The sequence below is a fragment of the Diospyros lotus genome, chromosome 4 (genome assembly GCF_014633365.1).
Source record: "Diospyros lotus cultivar Yz01 chromosome 4, ASM1463336v1, whole genome shotgun sequence".
In the NCBI taxonomy this organism is placed as follows: domain Eukaryota; kingdom Viridiplantae; phylum Streptophyta; class Magnoliopsida; order Ericales; family Ebenaceae; genus Diospyros; species Diospyros lotus.
Window position 1 is genome coordinate 14,404,331 of NC_068341.1, and position 16,894 is coordinate 14,421,224.

The 16,894-nt window shown below is 33.7% G+C and overlaps 2 protein-coding genes across 7 annotated transcripts in view; one reads left to right on the forward strand and one right to left on the reverse strand.

The window, feature by feature from the left end:
• The window catches only part of LOC127800227 (rho GTPase-activating protein REN1), a 76,225-nt gene extending 71,583 nt beyond the window's left edge, over positions 1–4,642 (reverse strand). For 5 of the 6 annotated variants that reach the window (XM_052334722.1, XM_052334720.1, XM_052334721.1 and 2 more), the window contains exons 1-5: positions 4,326–4,642; positions 4,154–4,206; positions 3,953–4,030; positions 3,442–3,478; positions 1,655–1,731 (exon numbers count right to left, since the gene is read on the reverse strand). In XM_052334722.1, coding sequence (XP_052190682.1) covers positions 1,655–1,731; positions 3,442–3,478; positions 3,953–4,030; positions 4,154–4,183 — 222 coding nt within the window. In that variant the 5' untranslated portion in view covers positions 4,184–4,206; positions 4,326–4,642. Of the gene's footprint in view, positions 1–1,654; positions 1,732–3,441; positions 3,479–3,952; positions 4,031–4,153; positions 4,255–4,325 lie in introns of all 6 variants that reach the window. The other variant, XM_052334719.1, reaches the window with a different exon arrangement.
• Positions 4,643–10,956: 6,314 nt separating this feature from the next.
• Positions 10,957–16,831, forward strand: LOC127799979 (uncharacterized). The gene is made up of 6 exons (XM_052334314.1): positions 10,957–11,336; positions 14,816–14,906; positions 15,049–15,206; positions 15,581–15,608; positions 15,764–15,872; positions 16,594–16,831. The coding sequence occupies exons 1-6, from the start codon at positions 11,109–11,111 to the stop codon at positions 16,673–16,675; spliced, it is 696 nt and encodes a 231-aa protein (XP_052190274.1). The 5' UTR covers positions 10,957–11,108; the 3' UTR covers positions 16,676–16,831.
• Positions 16,832–16,894: the final 63 nt, after the last annotated feature.

Consider the following 16,894-nt stretch of genomic DNA (forward strand, 5'->3'; position numbering starts at 1 on the left):
AAAATTATTTAGGCATTTGAACCACACAAATATATTCTTCAATCTCCTTGGAACCTATTTTATTAGTTTGTGTTTTATGAACTCATTTGAATATTTGATATGCATGGAATATACATAGTAACCAAAAAAAATTTGTTTCTATTTTTGTGATTACTTTTTTTTCTTTAGTTAAAAATGAGTTGAAATGAGCAAAAAGGTGAAATATATTTTCTATTTTGTTTCTAATTAATTTTATTTAATTCAAAATAGCTACAAAGACTTGTAAAGAACAATTATAGTGGAAAAACTTTCAATATATGTATTTTTCCTTCTCTTTTCTTTTGAAAATATAAATCAGATGTCTTAACTTTATGTATTTGTTAAAGAAAGGCATTTTGTTGTATTTAGTTAAAGGTGTTTTGTTGTATTTAGTTAATATATATTTTAATGTGAAATTAGGTTTTATGATTTATAAATTTTGAAAATAATAATTTTAAATTATAAATTGTACCCCAACTACATAAAATTTCTGGATCCGCCCCTAATTCCTACACTTTTTTATTTCGAACACAAGAATTCCCAGCAAGTTGTTAGGTTTTATATTGCTAAGAGTTTAATTCTATCTTTTTCTTAGTTATCAATTTTATTTGTGTCCCCAGTTTTGGAATAATCTTTCTAACTCTATAAATAAGGAACTATTACAGTTTTCACTTCAAAAATAATTGAATGCCATAAGTTTTTACATACATTTCACCTCTAAGCAAACTTCTCACTAAAGGGTCTTTCTTCTGCTTCATTATTACCAATACCATTCCATCCAAAATTGTTATTCAAGCATTTTAACTCCTTGGGCAAATGTTCACACACCTGGGAAGCTAACACCTTGGCTTCTGTACATTCTCAAGGGCATACTGTCTACAGGCCCAACCTAACACCCCTAACCTAAACCTTGTACATATAGTGGTTCTCCTCCTATATTTGTCTCCATGTATACAAATCACTTTACCATGCATGCAAACTGACATATATGGAGAATTGGTCTCATCACTCCAAAAATCCTTTGTGTGTGTGTGCATGCTTTTTGAATTGTTAATTACCATACCATCTAAAAGCTTAAGTTGTTAGGTAGATGATTAACTTTATCCTTTATATTATTATTTTTCTCTCAATATGCCCCCTCATGTGTGGCCAAACTTCATTGTATATCTGGTCCAAACACGTGCAACAATTTAAATATTAGATTAATGGCGAGATCAGAACTCAGGACCTTTGTCTGTTATGATACCATGTTAAATTGTTAACTAGCATTCCATCTTAAAGCTTAAACTGTTAGATAAGGGGTTAACTTTATCTTTAATAGTGCTCATTGGACTACTCAATAATTTCCTACCCGTGAAACATTTTCAGTTTGATATTTTCAATTTGCTAGAAATCTAGTGTCATGCATATAAATGACCATGGCAATAAGTTATTGCCACCTCCATGAATTGATAAAAGTTGATCAAGCTGGACCTTGTACAACCACTAAACAATTTTAGTTTAATAAAAGAGAAGTATGGTATACAAATTTCAAACAATAACTCAATAGTAACTTATGAGATGACATCTTTTACAGATTATGTATAAAAGGTCAATGTGTAAAATATGGAATGCAAGCTTGGCACAAGGCACTCACAGGGTCACTTCTTGAAAAGACCAATGAGGTGCGTGTTAAAATAAACCACCTTTTCTTCCAGGATGTCCATCCAATTCCTACATCAGAAAAATTGCAAAATAGTAACTTCACAAAAGTAATAATTAGCATACTTCAACTTATTATTTCCACAATAACATCATAATGGGTATAATCATTAACACTGTAACATCTTATGAAAGAATAGTACTAGACAGATAGGTTTGAAAGAAAAAACAGAGTATCTACAGTGCCCCAACCCCTTTAGAGAGGGGGGATGAGGGTGGAAGCTAGAGTGACCCAAGATGCATTGAAATCAAAGGGGAGGGAGGTTAAAAACCTATTGTTCCTAATATCTATATATAATTGATTACATAGACAGAACCAGGTTCAGCCATAGCACCTTACCTGACTACTTCTAGTTCTGGCTCAGTATTGGCTAAAATGTCGCATGTAAATGTTCAAGCTCAAAATTAACTGACTAAGATAGACATATTTGATTCAATTATTTGGACTAGTGTTGAAAAAAAAAAATTGCAATTGTCCCAGCAATCAACTTATTATACCATTCTTCCACAAGAAGAAAAACATTGTCATTTGATATGAGAGGAGAGTCAATATGATTCTTCTATTCTTACTATAAATAGATTAACTTACTACAACATGTGAGATTACTAGAGGAAGTCTTAAAAAAATATAAAACTTAGAAATCAACAGTCAATTGTACTTGCATGGTTTGCACAGTAGAAAAAAGGTTTTAGTTTTAGATTTTGAACTATATAAAGTCCCATGGTCTTCCAAAAGACATGAGCTAGGTTCACTACATCGACACCTGGATGGAGTGTTAAATTTGCAAGGCTTCTCGTATTTTCACAGACAAATGCAAATAAAGAAGTTAGTCCAAGTCAAAAGCACAAGATTGGATAATAGAACAATGGAACCTTGGTAGGGAAAATATATGGAGGTGATGGATGTGATGATTATGAGAACAATCAAATATTATTTGCCTCCAAGAGATGAGATATGTTGATGAGAAGGATAACACATTGGCTAATTTAGGATATAACTTTTGTGCACATGGACTGTCTGAGAAATAGAATAGTGATTATTATGAATAAGACTTTAAAGAATGAAGGAGTAGATGCTTGAGCGAAGGTTAAAAAGAGAAATCATGCGAAAGATTAATTTGGTTTCTGGTAAGTCAATAATAGAAACTCTATACTTGATGAAGCATCTAAACAAAAGGTGTTGTGACAAACGAAAAGGTCTGCATATAGTGTTTGTAAATTTAGAAAAAGCTTATGAGAAAGTCCCAAAGAGTCTTATAGTCAGTTTTAGAGAAGAACAGCGTTCAAGTTGCAAATATTGAAAACATATGACATGGAGCAACAAATGTATTATAACTTGCAGAAGAGATAATTGGGCATTTCCAATTGCAATTGGATTGTAATTAGAAATATGGCTGTAGATATAAAAGACTAGCAAACTAGAATCTATGTAATTGACCCTGCCTAATTGGATTAAGGCTTGGCATGTTATAATTGAGCAAACTTCTCCTCTTGCTTTACTTTAAAAAGGGCAAAGGCCTAATGTATTAGAGATGCCCTTCTTGCTTTACCTTTTTTATTAAATAAAAAGCGAATGGTTAAGGTTTCAGGAAATAAGGCATGTATTATCAACCATGTAATAAACCAACGAGGAAATTATTATGTGCCAGGATTACAACTTCCAAGCACTCTTTATCATTTTCAATCAGCAGTTCAGTAGCCCAATGAGGAAGTAGAGCACACCTTTGGATGACAAAAATAGTGGCCCACTCTTGAAAACCTGCAGGAAAGTGTAAATTTTAGGTTACGGCAGCTTTTCAATTTCTATAAACAGTGCACAAAATGGATAATTTTGCATATTAGGGCTTAGTACTCAGTACAAGATCTGCAATCAAATAGTAAACATGAAAACAGATAAAAAAAAAAAATGAGAAACAGCCTTCAAATTGTGTTTTCATCATTCATAGTAAACCTCGATATAAGACAGACAAGCTACCACTTGAAAATTATTCCCTCACAAGCAAATAAAGGGCGATGATGAGTTCCAAGAAATCACGGTCCAACAGTAAATCCAGCAGCCAAGGAAACATATTATCATAAATAACTCAATAATGCAGCCAAACAACAATTGCATCTCTCGAAGAAAGACAGATCAATCCCCAAATTCACTAGCGAGCAACAATAGAACAAAATGAAGCCAAGTGATCACGACACTTTTTCATGTCCTACAACCTCTGGAGAAAACGACAGTCACCTTATTGCCACCGCGGGTATGCGCGCTGTCCGGGGGCCGGGCCGGCCCTTGGGGGTGCTGGGGATTCCCGCTCTCTCCCTGAAACATAAAAATACACTATTTACAGAACCCAAAAGCGCACAGTATCCATACACGCCGTTATATTTGAATGTATTCAGAAAATGCATAATGGGGTGTGATCAGAATTAGCACGATGAGGACCTGAAAAGTGTCCGTGTGGCTTTTGGTCATTGTCCGGCTCAGAATAGCATTCCCTGCATTCACATTGATCCGGCTTCTCAATCCGATCGTTCGCAGAAACGCTTGGCGAATAGCAAGATTAAGGTAGGGTTTGTAATGAAACAGAAAATCGAGAATGCGGAGTGATGCGTACCTCAGTAAAGAAACTGCAGAAAGAGATGGCTATGTCGACGGCAATAGGAAATGCTGCGGAGAGATGGGAGAGAAGCGAGGGGGGGGGGGGGGGAGAGAGAGGGGATTGTTGGTCTGCCTTGTTGTTTTGTGTGTTGTTGTGTTTTGCCTCAGAGATCGGCCTAACGGAAACCCGTTGGCCAAGCAAAGGCGCCTCATTTTGAGCCGACCTACTGTTCCATCACCACCATTCATCCATCTGCGTCCGCTCCGTAATTCTCTCCCCGTACATCCCAATACCATCATAGCTATTTTCTCCGTGAGCTGCTGGTTGGCAACGTGCTCGTGTCTATGACGTTTCAATACTTACCGTGGAACATGGCTCTTATTCGTGATTAGAGATAGTCTGGAGACTGCCTTACAACCTTATTGCTATTCCACGTTAGTTTTCAAAAGCCATGTTTCATACGAGTGATTTGTGCTGTAATATTTAAAATTACAAACATTATAGTTAATAAATGGCATTAACTATATGAACACTTCTGTCAATTTCCTATATGGTAATCTTATTGTTAAAAGCAATTTGTTTGTTACTAACCAAATGTATAATAATAATAATATAAAAGTTCAAATCAAATATATAACATGTAAGGTATGGTAATATATCATTTATCCAAACAATAAATATGTAATAGATTTTTTTTCCCAATTTTTAATAGGTATACATTAGATTTAAAAGAGTGTTTGTAGGTTTAAATAGATTGAATTAATGTGATTTTTTTTATTTGGTTCAATTTTTTTATTAAGCTCGTTTAATTCACGTTCCTTTATTTTTACCTAATTTATATTTATTTGAAATAAGATTAGACAATCGGCTCTATTTGCCTCACCCAACATGTGTAAAAGATGTCAAAACCCTGTTGTTTGTTACTATACATGTGTGCTCTCTTTCTTTCTTTTCTATTCTTGTGTTTTCTATGTTTTTCAAATTTGAGGTTAAACAATTTATACAGATGATAATATTGGAGTGTGACAAAGTTTTTAATTTTGAAATTTTAATGTGATTATATAAATTATAGAATCAGAATCCAATTTGATCGAATCTAAATTTATTGAATCGAGTCGGTTTATTTTTCTTTATTGATTGTATTGATTTTATGTTCATTTCAATCCTAATCAATGATTGGTTCAAATATTAATTTATATAAAATTCAAACTAACTCAACATATAAGCATCCTCAATTACATCCATTGCATTTGGGTGTATTTAAAAATTAAAAAGTTTTAGATGAGATAAATATTGATAATAACTAATATTTCATCTAGGACCTATTATCCCTTCTTATTGTGAATGAAAAATGGGAAGAATTTGCAACATATAGGCATGGCAGGTGTTGCCCACTTGGGCTCTTTGCAGCCTGTCAGATGTCCCAATATGTCACAAATCTATAATTTTTTTTTTTTTATTACGCTTCATTATTGACATCCTCAACCACTCTGGTCTTTAACCTTATTCCCACCTTAACATGGAATGAAGATCTCCAACCTCAATTAATAATTAAAGATAATTTATAATAAAAAAATATGTAATAATACATAAAATTTGTTCCCAACTTATAAGAATAGTTACAAAAAAAAAAAAAACTTGAACAACAAACATGTAGCATTTTGTTGTACAAGCTCTTGCTTGCATGGCTGCAAGCTTGTATAAATATTTCCTCAGTATGAGTCAAGTTGATATTCGAATATTTTGTTTCACATCTGGATGTCTCTCTCGAGTTTTGGACCCCATATCCGAATACTTCTTCCAAATATCTGAATAGCTTGAGTATTGTGTTTCCAGTGTATCCAGGTGATCCTTCGACATATCCGGATGTCTCCCTTCATAACTGGATAGTTCCTTTGAGATCAAAGTGTGCTTTCTAGTGAATTCTAATGCAAGTTTTATTTAAATTAAAATATTCAATACTTCTAAATATTGAATCCTTATTCCAGAGTATGATAAATTTAATATGTCCATACTCATAACTCATAGAATCTTTATATTCTAATAATGTTGATAATGATCATATGACATGTTTAGCATTATTATGTGACATTATGTGCATATATTATGGTATGAGCATAGAGCATGATTTTATATGGAGCATCTCATATTGTGTACTAGCATATATGTGAGCATTACATTATATTATGCGCGCTAGGCGGCTAGTCCCCGGGGATCCCATCAGTTTCAGTTACAATTCAGTTATGAGCTACTCGCCTAGTAATGACCAGGGGGTTAAGGGCATATTGCCCACAGCATGTGCTTACAACTTTTATGTTTACATAATTTAAATAAGTCGTGTGTGTATTACAATTATGTGAGCCAGTGAGACAAAAGTTGCATTCCTACATTTATTTTACAGTTATGTGCATTACATCATGTAAATGTAATCTTTCAGTGATTATTAGTTTCCTTTAGTACAAGAATAGTCAATATTTTATGAGTATCAATATTTTTCGATTCAATTTCAGTTATTCTTTCAAACTTATTATTTGTTAAGCTTTGTAGCTCATTTTGTACTCTTCATCATTCCAGTTCATAGCGGGGGAGTACCATATGTGGGGCCTAACAATAGTGGTCAGTAATGTGCATATACGTGGAATTGCTCAAGAACCAAATATGTATGGGAGTTTTGTTGAATCTTATTAATTAGGAGTATTTATATTTTAGTTGAGGGATTATCTTAGTCAGTGGATTATGTTTTCAGTTTATTTTGACTCATAATTCTATTACGGTATGCTTGTGATATTCAGCTATGTTCAGTTGAGTTATTGATGATCTCAGATTTCAATATATCAAAGAGTTTTATTTTATCTATTTTTTCCGTAACACTTATTCTCGGGCAATTTTAGGAGAAAGGGTGTCATATTGTATTGAAAAATTAATATTTTAATTTATGCATAAAATATTTTTTGAAAAATATATGTTTAATAAACTTGATTTATTGATAATTTTTAAAATATTTTATAAATTCTCTTAAATTGGAGAATTTTATGCTCATGTATATATATATATTTCAAAATAGACAAATATGTTTTGTATAATTCAAGTATAATATAAAGTTTGTGAGAAAAATTATTTGAAAATCGATTAAGTATGAATTTTTTTTTGATATAATTAATCGAGTATTTGTTCAGTATACTTTCAAAATAATTGAGTATTGAAATGATTCAATCGACTATTATAAGTTCATACTCGAATATGTTTTCACAAAGTTTTGTTTTTTAAAGCCAACTCAAGTTTGGTACTTTTATAATTGAGTAATGACACTTGAGTAAGCTTTTGAGGAAATTGAGTATTTATATACCTATGAAATGTAAATATATTTTTAGTTGAGTAAATGTTGTTAATGTATTAATCCTATTTAATCGGCCAAACCAACCAAGAACAAGCGCAATAAAATAGAAATAGAAACGAAACCTTCAAAACACAACTCACGCACACATAACACAACACAGCGAGATACGTGTTCGGATTCAAAAGAATCCTACTCAAGGCAGAGGCTCCGCCTCTAGTCAATCCACTAAATAGCTTTCGATTACAACTGGATTACAAGATCTCAACAAAAACAAAAACGTATTGCAAATACATAAACTGAAATCATAAAAGAAGATACATGAACAAGTATAGAATATGTTCTACCGATCTCAAGATCGTGTCAAGAATTTGATCTATCAGTTACACCAAATCTCTCACGCCTCGGGTGATTCAACAACAAAGATTTAAAGCAATACAACATTACCGTGTGATCTTACCAACAAACCGAAGTCAATCGAATAAGAGAAGGATTTACAAGGGAGAGGGAGTCTCACTTCGAGTGCGCCGAACATAGGGTTTCAAAATGAGAGCAATAACAAATCTGTACAAATTAGGGCATGAAGTTGCCTTTATATAGCAGTAGGCAACCGGGTTGGGCTGAGGCAAATCGCATGGGCCACATGAACTTGGCTCATAAAACTGATCTTGGCCCAATGGCTAATTGACCCACAAAATAATCAGCAGATTATATACACATTTAAACTTCAATTAAATGTAAGAAAAATGAAACCTAAATGCATATATCAAGATACAAACAAACAACACATGTCAATTATATGAAAAATACATTTTGAATCATAAATCCTAACAAATGTTTTGTATGCTTTTCAAAACAGTCGATTATATGTTTTAGTAAAATCATTTTCCAATCGAATATTAATGTCCTTATACTTGAGTGCTTAGTGCATTCCTCTGTTATCTTATATTTAGTCAAGACAATTTTTTTAATCAAGTATCAGTATTTTTGTACTCAAGTAAATTCTTATAAAAACCAAGTATTATTTTATCAAAAGTTTTGAACATATTTTTCAATCGAGTAAAGTTAATTTCCAATTGACTAATGTATTTAAATATTTAAGTAATTGTACGTGTTAGTCGAGTGCTTTATACAACTATTTGTTTTCTTTAAAATCAATCGAGTAAAACTTGTTGTTAATAGACTAATGTGTTTATGTCAATTGAGTATTTATATGTGTTAGTTGAGTGAATAAATATTGATATCTGGCTAAGTCTATGGTCTTAAAGTTAATCAAGTATCAATTGTTTGTACTCAAATAAATGTATTTGATTAGTCATAGCCTAGTAATCGGGTGAGAAATGCATTAGTCTTTGTGACTCCTGAATTAATCGAGTAATGACTTTATTATACTCTAGTAAGCCTTATAAATAATTAATTACTTGGAAAATTTTATCAAATAAACACTATATTAGCCGAGTATTCTTAAAAGTTAGTCGAGTAACTGGTGTTATATTTTAAAAAATATAATCGTTACTTAGAGAAGAAAAATATGACAATTTTGATCGTAAAAATTTTATCCCCTTCTTTCATGAAGCCTAATTATGTTATCTTATAAAATAATAAAAAATATGTTAATGCATTGTGTGCAAAATGTTATATCTATATAATATGCACATGGTTTTTAACTAATCTAACTGTTATCAGTAAAATAAATAAAAAGAACTGTGAATATGTACAGGTATCAAGACAAATTTAAGATTTCAATCTTTTATAAAAGATCAAGTGCTGTACGAGATCAATATTTGGTTGGTCAATAGAGCTAATGTTAAGTAAGCTTGAGCCACTAATGCCCAAGCAATGTAAAGCCAATTTAAATTTAGACATAATTGAATTCATTTTCTAGCCAATATTCACTGTTTGAGTGTTAGTCCTTCATACTCATATTTTTCACTTCAAACAAATTATTTGGTAATGTTTTCATTTATATATTCTGAAACCATATATTATATATAAGACAGTTGAGTAATTTATTCATTCATATTTTAATAACTTTCTTTTATTTAAGATAATGTTTGAAATAATTATATTATCTTATATTTTTTTCTTAATAAATATTTTCACAAATTTTGTGAAATTTGTAAGAGATTACACCTTATCACTTGAAAAGCAATGATTGTGTTCGGGCCTAGTTGTAAAAAAGACTAATGTAAATGTTATATCTACTCTTATAAAAGTTGAGGTTTTTATTTAGCTCGTGAAAAATGAAAATTATAGTTGAACCTGTAAAAGTTATGTATGGGTTATAGTTGAGCTCTAAAAACTAAAATTTCTTAATAGATGGTTTCAAAATTCTTAATGAGGATCTAAGATAATTGATGGTTTCAAAATTCTTTTAAATTGTTGCTTATTTGACTTAGTGATAGGTGAGTTCATTAAACACATTAAGGTAAAGGTGCCATGATACATACTATTTGTAAATAATATAACAGTTATTCTACAGGGCCAGACATGTTTATAGAATAAGAGTTAAAAGGCTAAAATGCCCTTATTTACATTGCATTGAAAAAAGTGCAATGCAATGTGAGAAAGGTATTTTAATTTTTTAACTCTTATTCTGTAAGTCTGTCGGGCTCTCAAGGATTTTTCATGATATAATATTAGTGGATGATATAAAAAAAAGTATAAATATTAAGTTCAATACACGGAAAAACACTTTACAAGCTAAAAGTTTAAAATTAGGTAGAATGAAAACTTAACATATAGAATGCCAATTTAGTAAAAAAAAAAAAAAAATAGTGTCAACTATATTATGGTCAATTTTGTAAGATTAAATCATACCAAAGAAAATTAATCTGGACATATTAAATAAATTATTTGAAAAGATAAAAGATTAACGAGAAAGCTATATATAAAATTAATAAATGATAGTTATAATAAAAAAAGTGCTTGTGATGTTTTATGTGATAATTGAAATAAGAGTATCAAGTAGACATGGGGATTTATATATAAAAAAATAAAGTATGAAATTATTTATGATAAAGTTAAAATAATTCTTATTAAAGGTAAAATAAGGGAGGTGTGACGAAAATGGTTTGAAGAGTTTATGAAATAAAATAAGTAATTAGCAAAAGAGGTAGAATGAGATTAGAAAATTATGAGAAATACTTAGATTTGGTATTATACGTGATTTATAAAAACATAAAATAAAATAAATAAAAATTTGGAATTCAAATAAGTGATATATATATATATATATGAAGTTGTTTTATAACTTTTTGCTGTATTTTATATTTATATATATTTCCACGCAGCCAGGCATAGCTTGTTGAGTCAAGAGTCTTAAGACATCTCCCCGTCTACGAAACAACAGAAGCAGCAAATTGGCCTCACAAGTATCCTCTCTCGCACGTCGATTGAAAAAAACCCTACCCCGTCGCTGTCTCCGTCTTCCTCCGGAGACATAATTGCAGGTTCTCGGGGTTATGGATGTCGCCATCGGAGGTCGAATGGGGAGGGCACAGTCGAAGAAGGATGCACGCGTGAAGAGGAAGACCTTGGAGGCGGTGCTTGAGCAGTGCCAGAGGGCTCTCGAATTGCTCAGCACCACCGATGGCGGCGGCGGTGACGACGACGACGACAGCGATGGTGCTACCTCCGAGGAGGACGAAGAGGATGGGGGAGGTTCGTTGCCGCTGCGCGACGAGGACGAGGTGAGGGATTGCGAGTTAGTATTAGGAATTTTGGGATTTAGGGTTTGCATTCTGCTGGATTTTTTATTCTCTGTTCGTGACGTGTTTGTTTGGAATGGTTGATTTCGGTTCTGTTTGGATTTTTTCACGGTGAAGAAAAAATGAATTGTGTTTTGAGTCACAAGCATACGCTGTTTTGATTAACTGCTAGAACCGTGAATATGCCGAGAAGAAGGATGTAAAAAAAAATGTGAGTAGTTGCTAGATACAATCTTTATTGCATTACTTAAAGTTGTTATCGACGGTGTAGCTTCGGATTCATAGAATGCCTTTGTGTGTGGTTAGATTCTAGGCTCGCTTCCTGTGGCTAATGAGTGTGTCAGGATACGAGGTTGAAAAGTGGTTTTGAGTTTCTTATTTGCAAACTAAACAATAAAAGTCAGGTGAATTAGGGTTTTCTTATTTTTTATTTTGGATAAGATGAATTTTGGTTCTAAGTGAATAAGTTGGATTTGATATTGTATTTCCATGCTGAGGCTTTCAGTTCTGGTTAATGGGACTACTAAGGGATTAGAAGGTTCCGGATGGGTGAAAGGTTTGAGGTTGCAGATAGCTTTTGTTTTTCCATTTGTGTTTGGTATTGTTTCCATCTATGGCACTTATTGTTTAGCGGAGAGAGAGTTTTGAGGTGTGCTTTTCTATGTTTTTTTAGCATTTCTGAGTCTCTGTGTCACTTTGAATAAAAAATGAGATTACTGGATTGGGGAGGTGGTAGATGAGATAGATTTTTAGCCTCTCAAAATTGGTTGTAAGGCAGGGAATCTTTCTATCATGTACATGGGATTTCCTTTACTCTCTTCTTTCAAAGCTAAGGTTGTGTTTGGGAGAGACATGTAAAGGAATGGAATGGAATAAATTATAAATGAGTGGAATTGAAATAAAGAAAGATTCTTTCTCCTTGTTTTGGAGAGGATCAGATCGAAAAGTAATGGAAACCTTTCCATTCAGCCAATTTCCTTTTTAATAAATCTCCTTTCGATCCAGTCTCCTCCAATTTGGGGGAGACTAAAAAGTGCTCAAATGAAGGAGATTGGACAGAAACCTTTTCCATCCAGCCCCTTTCTATTTCATTACTAATAAAGCCCCCAAAACTCTTTGCATCATTCACCATTCCATCCAATTCCATTACTTCTCACTCTCCCAAAACTCCCAATTGAAAGAGATTGGATGGAAAAAGGTTTCCATCCAATCTTCTTCATTTGAGCACTTCTAGTCTCCCCCAAATCAGAGGAGATTGGATGGAAAGGAGGTTTAATAGAAAAGAAATTGGATGGATGGAAATGTTTCCATTACTTTTCATCTCATTCTCTCCCAAACAAGGAGAGAGAATCTTTCATTCCATTTTCTTTATTTCCATTCAACTCATTTATAATTCATTCCATTTCACTCTATTACTAAATCTCTCCCAAACACTTTTGGGGGAGCGATATGGAATGAGGTTTCATGGTCTAGGAGGAATATTAATAATGGAATTGGATGGAAACCCTTCCCATCCAATCTCCTGAGGCTATTTAGTGCCTGTTTGGTAGTGTGTGAAATTCTTTTATTGTTAGAATCAATTCTGTAAAACCACTTTTAAGGAAAAACATTTTAGTGTTTGGCTTGACAATCTGAGAAACACTTCTAGTTTTGCTATATGTGTTTGGTTAACGAATTAAAAAAAAAGTGCTTTTAACAATAAAATCCTAAAAAGTGTACTAACAAATGTGTTTATGTAGTTAATACTATTTTATAAATGCAATTTTTGCAATTTTAGATGTTGATAGGGGATAATTTTGTCTTAACATAATTTTATTTTTTGCTTCTGCTTTTTGTTCACAGCAGAACCTCCAAATTCATGCTTCTGCTTCACAACATAAAAATAGCTTCTATTATAAGTAAAATCACTTTTGTAATTTTGGTCATGTTGAAGTATTTGCCTAAGGATTAGACATATGGTCATGGGAGAGGAAGGTCGAAGAGAAAGAATTAGATTAAAGCTTCTATAAGACTGGTAGTTAGGGATTGTAAAGGTAACCACCACATGTATAAGGCGGCTACCGAAGTTAGTCTCCTTGTAATTCCTGCCCTTTATAGTCTATTAATAGACGGTTCGGGTGTCTCATTTTCTTCTAATCAGTTTTCATTCTATCTTGAGAAAGAGTATGTGCTATGTATGTGCGAGAGAGGAAAGTGTTCATTGCTTTGTAATCTCCGGGTAGGGCAGCTTGGTAATAGGGCTGTGAGTGTAATAGTGCATTTAATCTTGGTTTTCCGGTTTCAAGATAGTGAAGAACGAAATTATCCCAGTCTGGATGTAGGTTCTCCATTAGGAGTTCCGAAGCAGGATAAATCTCTTGTCTTGTGTGTGAGTGCTTTGCTTTTGTATTGTTTTCTTGTATCCTAGTTTCTGTCCTATCCGTGTGTGAGAGATTGTATCCGTCTTGAGGGAAATTTGAGTGTGAGTGTGGACGGAAATTGTCACAACAGGCCAAGCACCACAAAAAACTCATAAAAGCACTTTTACTGAAAAAAGTACTTTTCTTCCTTCTCACCTCATGTCCAAACAGGCCCTTGGAATGTGGTTGGTAGTGAGTGGGTATAAGCATTACTTGGTTGAGTGGAATAGGTTTCTGTACCAAGGTGGTGCTGCTTTTTTTTTTTTTTTGGTTGGGGGGGGGGGGGTGTTTGGTTTTTGCATTAGGAAGTTGAGCCTTTTTAACCAAGGTTTGCCTTTGATAGGTAGTTGTGGAGGCTTGTTAGTGAGCTGGAAAGGCCGTGGAGGAAAGTGAATATCTTGTAAGTTTGGGTGTGAGTGGAGGGAATTGATTCATGGAAGGTTATTATGAGGGGTTGACACGAGTTTTCATAGTGTGCTGATTTCCAAATGGGGCATTAATTTGATAGTTAGGTCATAGTGGACAGTTGGTGTGGTCATAGGCCTTCTTGTGAGCAGTTTCCACACCTTTCTATGTTGGTTGTCAATAAGGAGATTTGTAGTGGCTAAATGCTTCTCTCTTTCCTCTATGACTATTGAAGTATTCTGGTCTCTGAGCTTTGGACAATTTTCAGGATTGGGAAATTGATTATTTGTTTTGGTTGTAATGTTCTGCAATAATTATTGGGCTTGAGCTCATAGCGCAATGTATATAATCCATAAGGTTCCTTGTTGGGCTACATATTGTGTTTGAAAGTTGCATGTCAAACTAATTAGTAGTATGATGCTGTAATAATATTAAGATTCCTTAGTTTCTGTAGTTTTGAAGTGCAGAAGACACGTTGATTTTCCTTTCTATCTTGCTACGTTATTTAAAAATTTCTCTTGGTGCTCACTTTGGTTGCACTACGTTTGCATTGACTCAAGTGAATATGAATGATTCTATCACGAGATGGTAGTTTGTTTTTGAACTTATCAACCTAATCCCTGAAAATTTTGTGCCTTGTTTTCCAATGTCCTGCAGTTGTGCACTCTACTTAAGTCTAGAGTTGAATGCCCTGATTTCCTAGAAAAGCTAGAGAGTGTCCAGGCATCAATTCCGCGGAATATGGCCGGTATGCTTCTAAAAGCTGTTATGAGCTAAGTCTTTGGTATAATCATGGACATGAAATATCTTTGTGCTCCCAACAGCATTCTTTTCCTTTCAAATTAGTTGAGGTTTTCCTAGTTGCTAATGTAATCCATTTGTTATAGCAGAAGAAGGGAGTTCCTGGGATGTGGTCAGTGATAATGATATATTGGAATATGGAAGTATTGATGAGCATGAAGAATATGTTTTAGTTAGGCAAGAAGATATAGTGGAGGGTATTGCGTGCTTCATGGCTGCGCATTTATTGTCCCTTAAACAAACAAAGGTAATGGGATTTCCATTATTCCTTTGGAGATACATAATGTCTTGTATCCATTTGTACATCAGCAGTTATATCTATTGTATAGGCACTACATAGAATTTGTATTTGAGAACTTGATATCTTCTTGTATGCCAAATTATCATATATCATATTTTATGTAGGGGAGAAAAAGTTGGCAGTTCTCTTACCCAATTGAATGATTGAGGCATGTTCATCATATGCCACATTTTATGTTGGCTGTACAAACTTTGGCAAATTCTGTAGAACCAATGTAAAATGTGGGTTATCTGGTTTTCTGGAAGGAAGTTTTTTTGAAAATTACGTCCCATATTTTGAGGATTTCATATTTGAATTGATATGTTGCATCTTGTTTGCAGGATTTGACCCCTAATCAACTCCAGGATGGTGAGTTTGCTTACTGCTAATGTGAATAATAGAAATGTAAAAATGAAAGAATATCATACATAATTGGCAATTGTTACTTCCATCTACTTTTTGTCTTTATTGGGTTTGGATGTTGGACTCTGGGGGTGCAAAATCTGATTCTATAAGTCTTCCAGCCCTGAGCAAGACATTCTCCACAAAGAAGAAAAAGGGCAAGCTTCGGAAGGCATGGGATGGAAGCAAAGTCATATACAACGTAGCATCTTGGGGAGCAACAGCTGTTGGGTAGGTTATTGATTGTCTTCTGATATTTTGATATAATTTCTACCATTACCTAGTCTGATGTTTTTGCCTCCAATATGAGCAAATATACAGAGTGACTTATCCCAACTTTTCTTGTATCTAATTTTGTTTGTTGTCTGCTCGTATTGATGATGCTTGAATTTAAGCAAACCTGGGTAGCAAGTCTAGTATAACTCAACTTGGCAATGTGGCAAGCGGTATAATTCAACTGCCTTCCTGGTTTTCCAGAAATATTGGAAGGAAAAAGTGTTGTGTTTGCTCAATTCAGGGTTTGTATAGGGCACGTGCCTTAAACTGTAACTATTTTATGGATTTCAGCTATCTGGTTGGATGCTGCTTAATAGATCCTTTTTGAAACTGGTTAATTACCAGCCTATGAAAAACCATAAGAGACATGGGTGTTTTTTCCTTGGAAACATTCTCATATCTGGTGGTATAAATAAGTTGCTTAAATCCTTGAACTACCTGGATTGCTAAGTAAGCATTGTTGCGAGTTGATGTGTACAAAAGCCAACTAAGGAAAATTGCTAAGCATTGTTGCGAGTGACTAGCACCTAGATCTATTGCTTTATTTGATTACTATTGCTTGAACTACCTGAATACTTGATCTGGACAACTATCGCTTTATTTGACATCTAGATCTATCAAGGTTTGTGGCCTCTTATGTGAAGCTCTAACTTGTTCATTGTATTTATCCAAGCAGGATTTATCAAAACCCTGCCATCCTCAGGGCTGCCACCGCTGCCTTTTGTACCTCCTGTCATGTTATCTCAAAGCTTTTCTAACCGGCTCAGTAAAAAGCCATGGATGTTGCTTGTGCGAGGTACTGAAGCTGCAGGTGTTCCATGTAATTCTGTAACATAATTGCCATTCTTTTTGTGCTACGCAGCTTCATTGATTGCTTTGGCATAATTTGATCTTGTAAATATTCTTTAGTTAAAGCTTCTCTGTCAGAAGTTACATGTCATGTGACGGGCCATCTTAATGGAGCATCTAATTGGCCA

Bases quoted from the DNA above. Each gene is read 5' to 3' on its own strand.
- LOC127799979 (XM_052334314.1), top strand. From the start codon at position 11,109: ATGGATGTCGCCATCGGAGGTCGAATGGGGAGGGCACAGTCGAAGAAG. The intron at 11,337-14,815 runs GTGAGGGATTGC...AATGTCCTGCAG, and splicing joins CGCTGCGCGACGAGGACGAG to TTGTGCACTCTACTTAAGTC. The intron at 15,609-15,763 runs GTGAGTTTGCTT...TAAGTCTTCCAG, and splicing joins CCCTAATCAACTCCAGGATG to CCCTGAGCAAGACATTCTCC.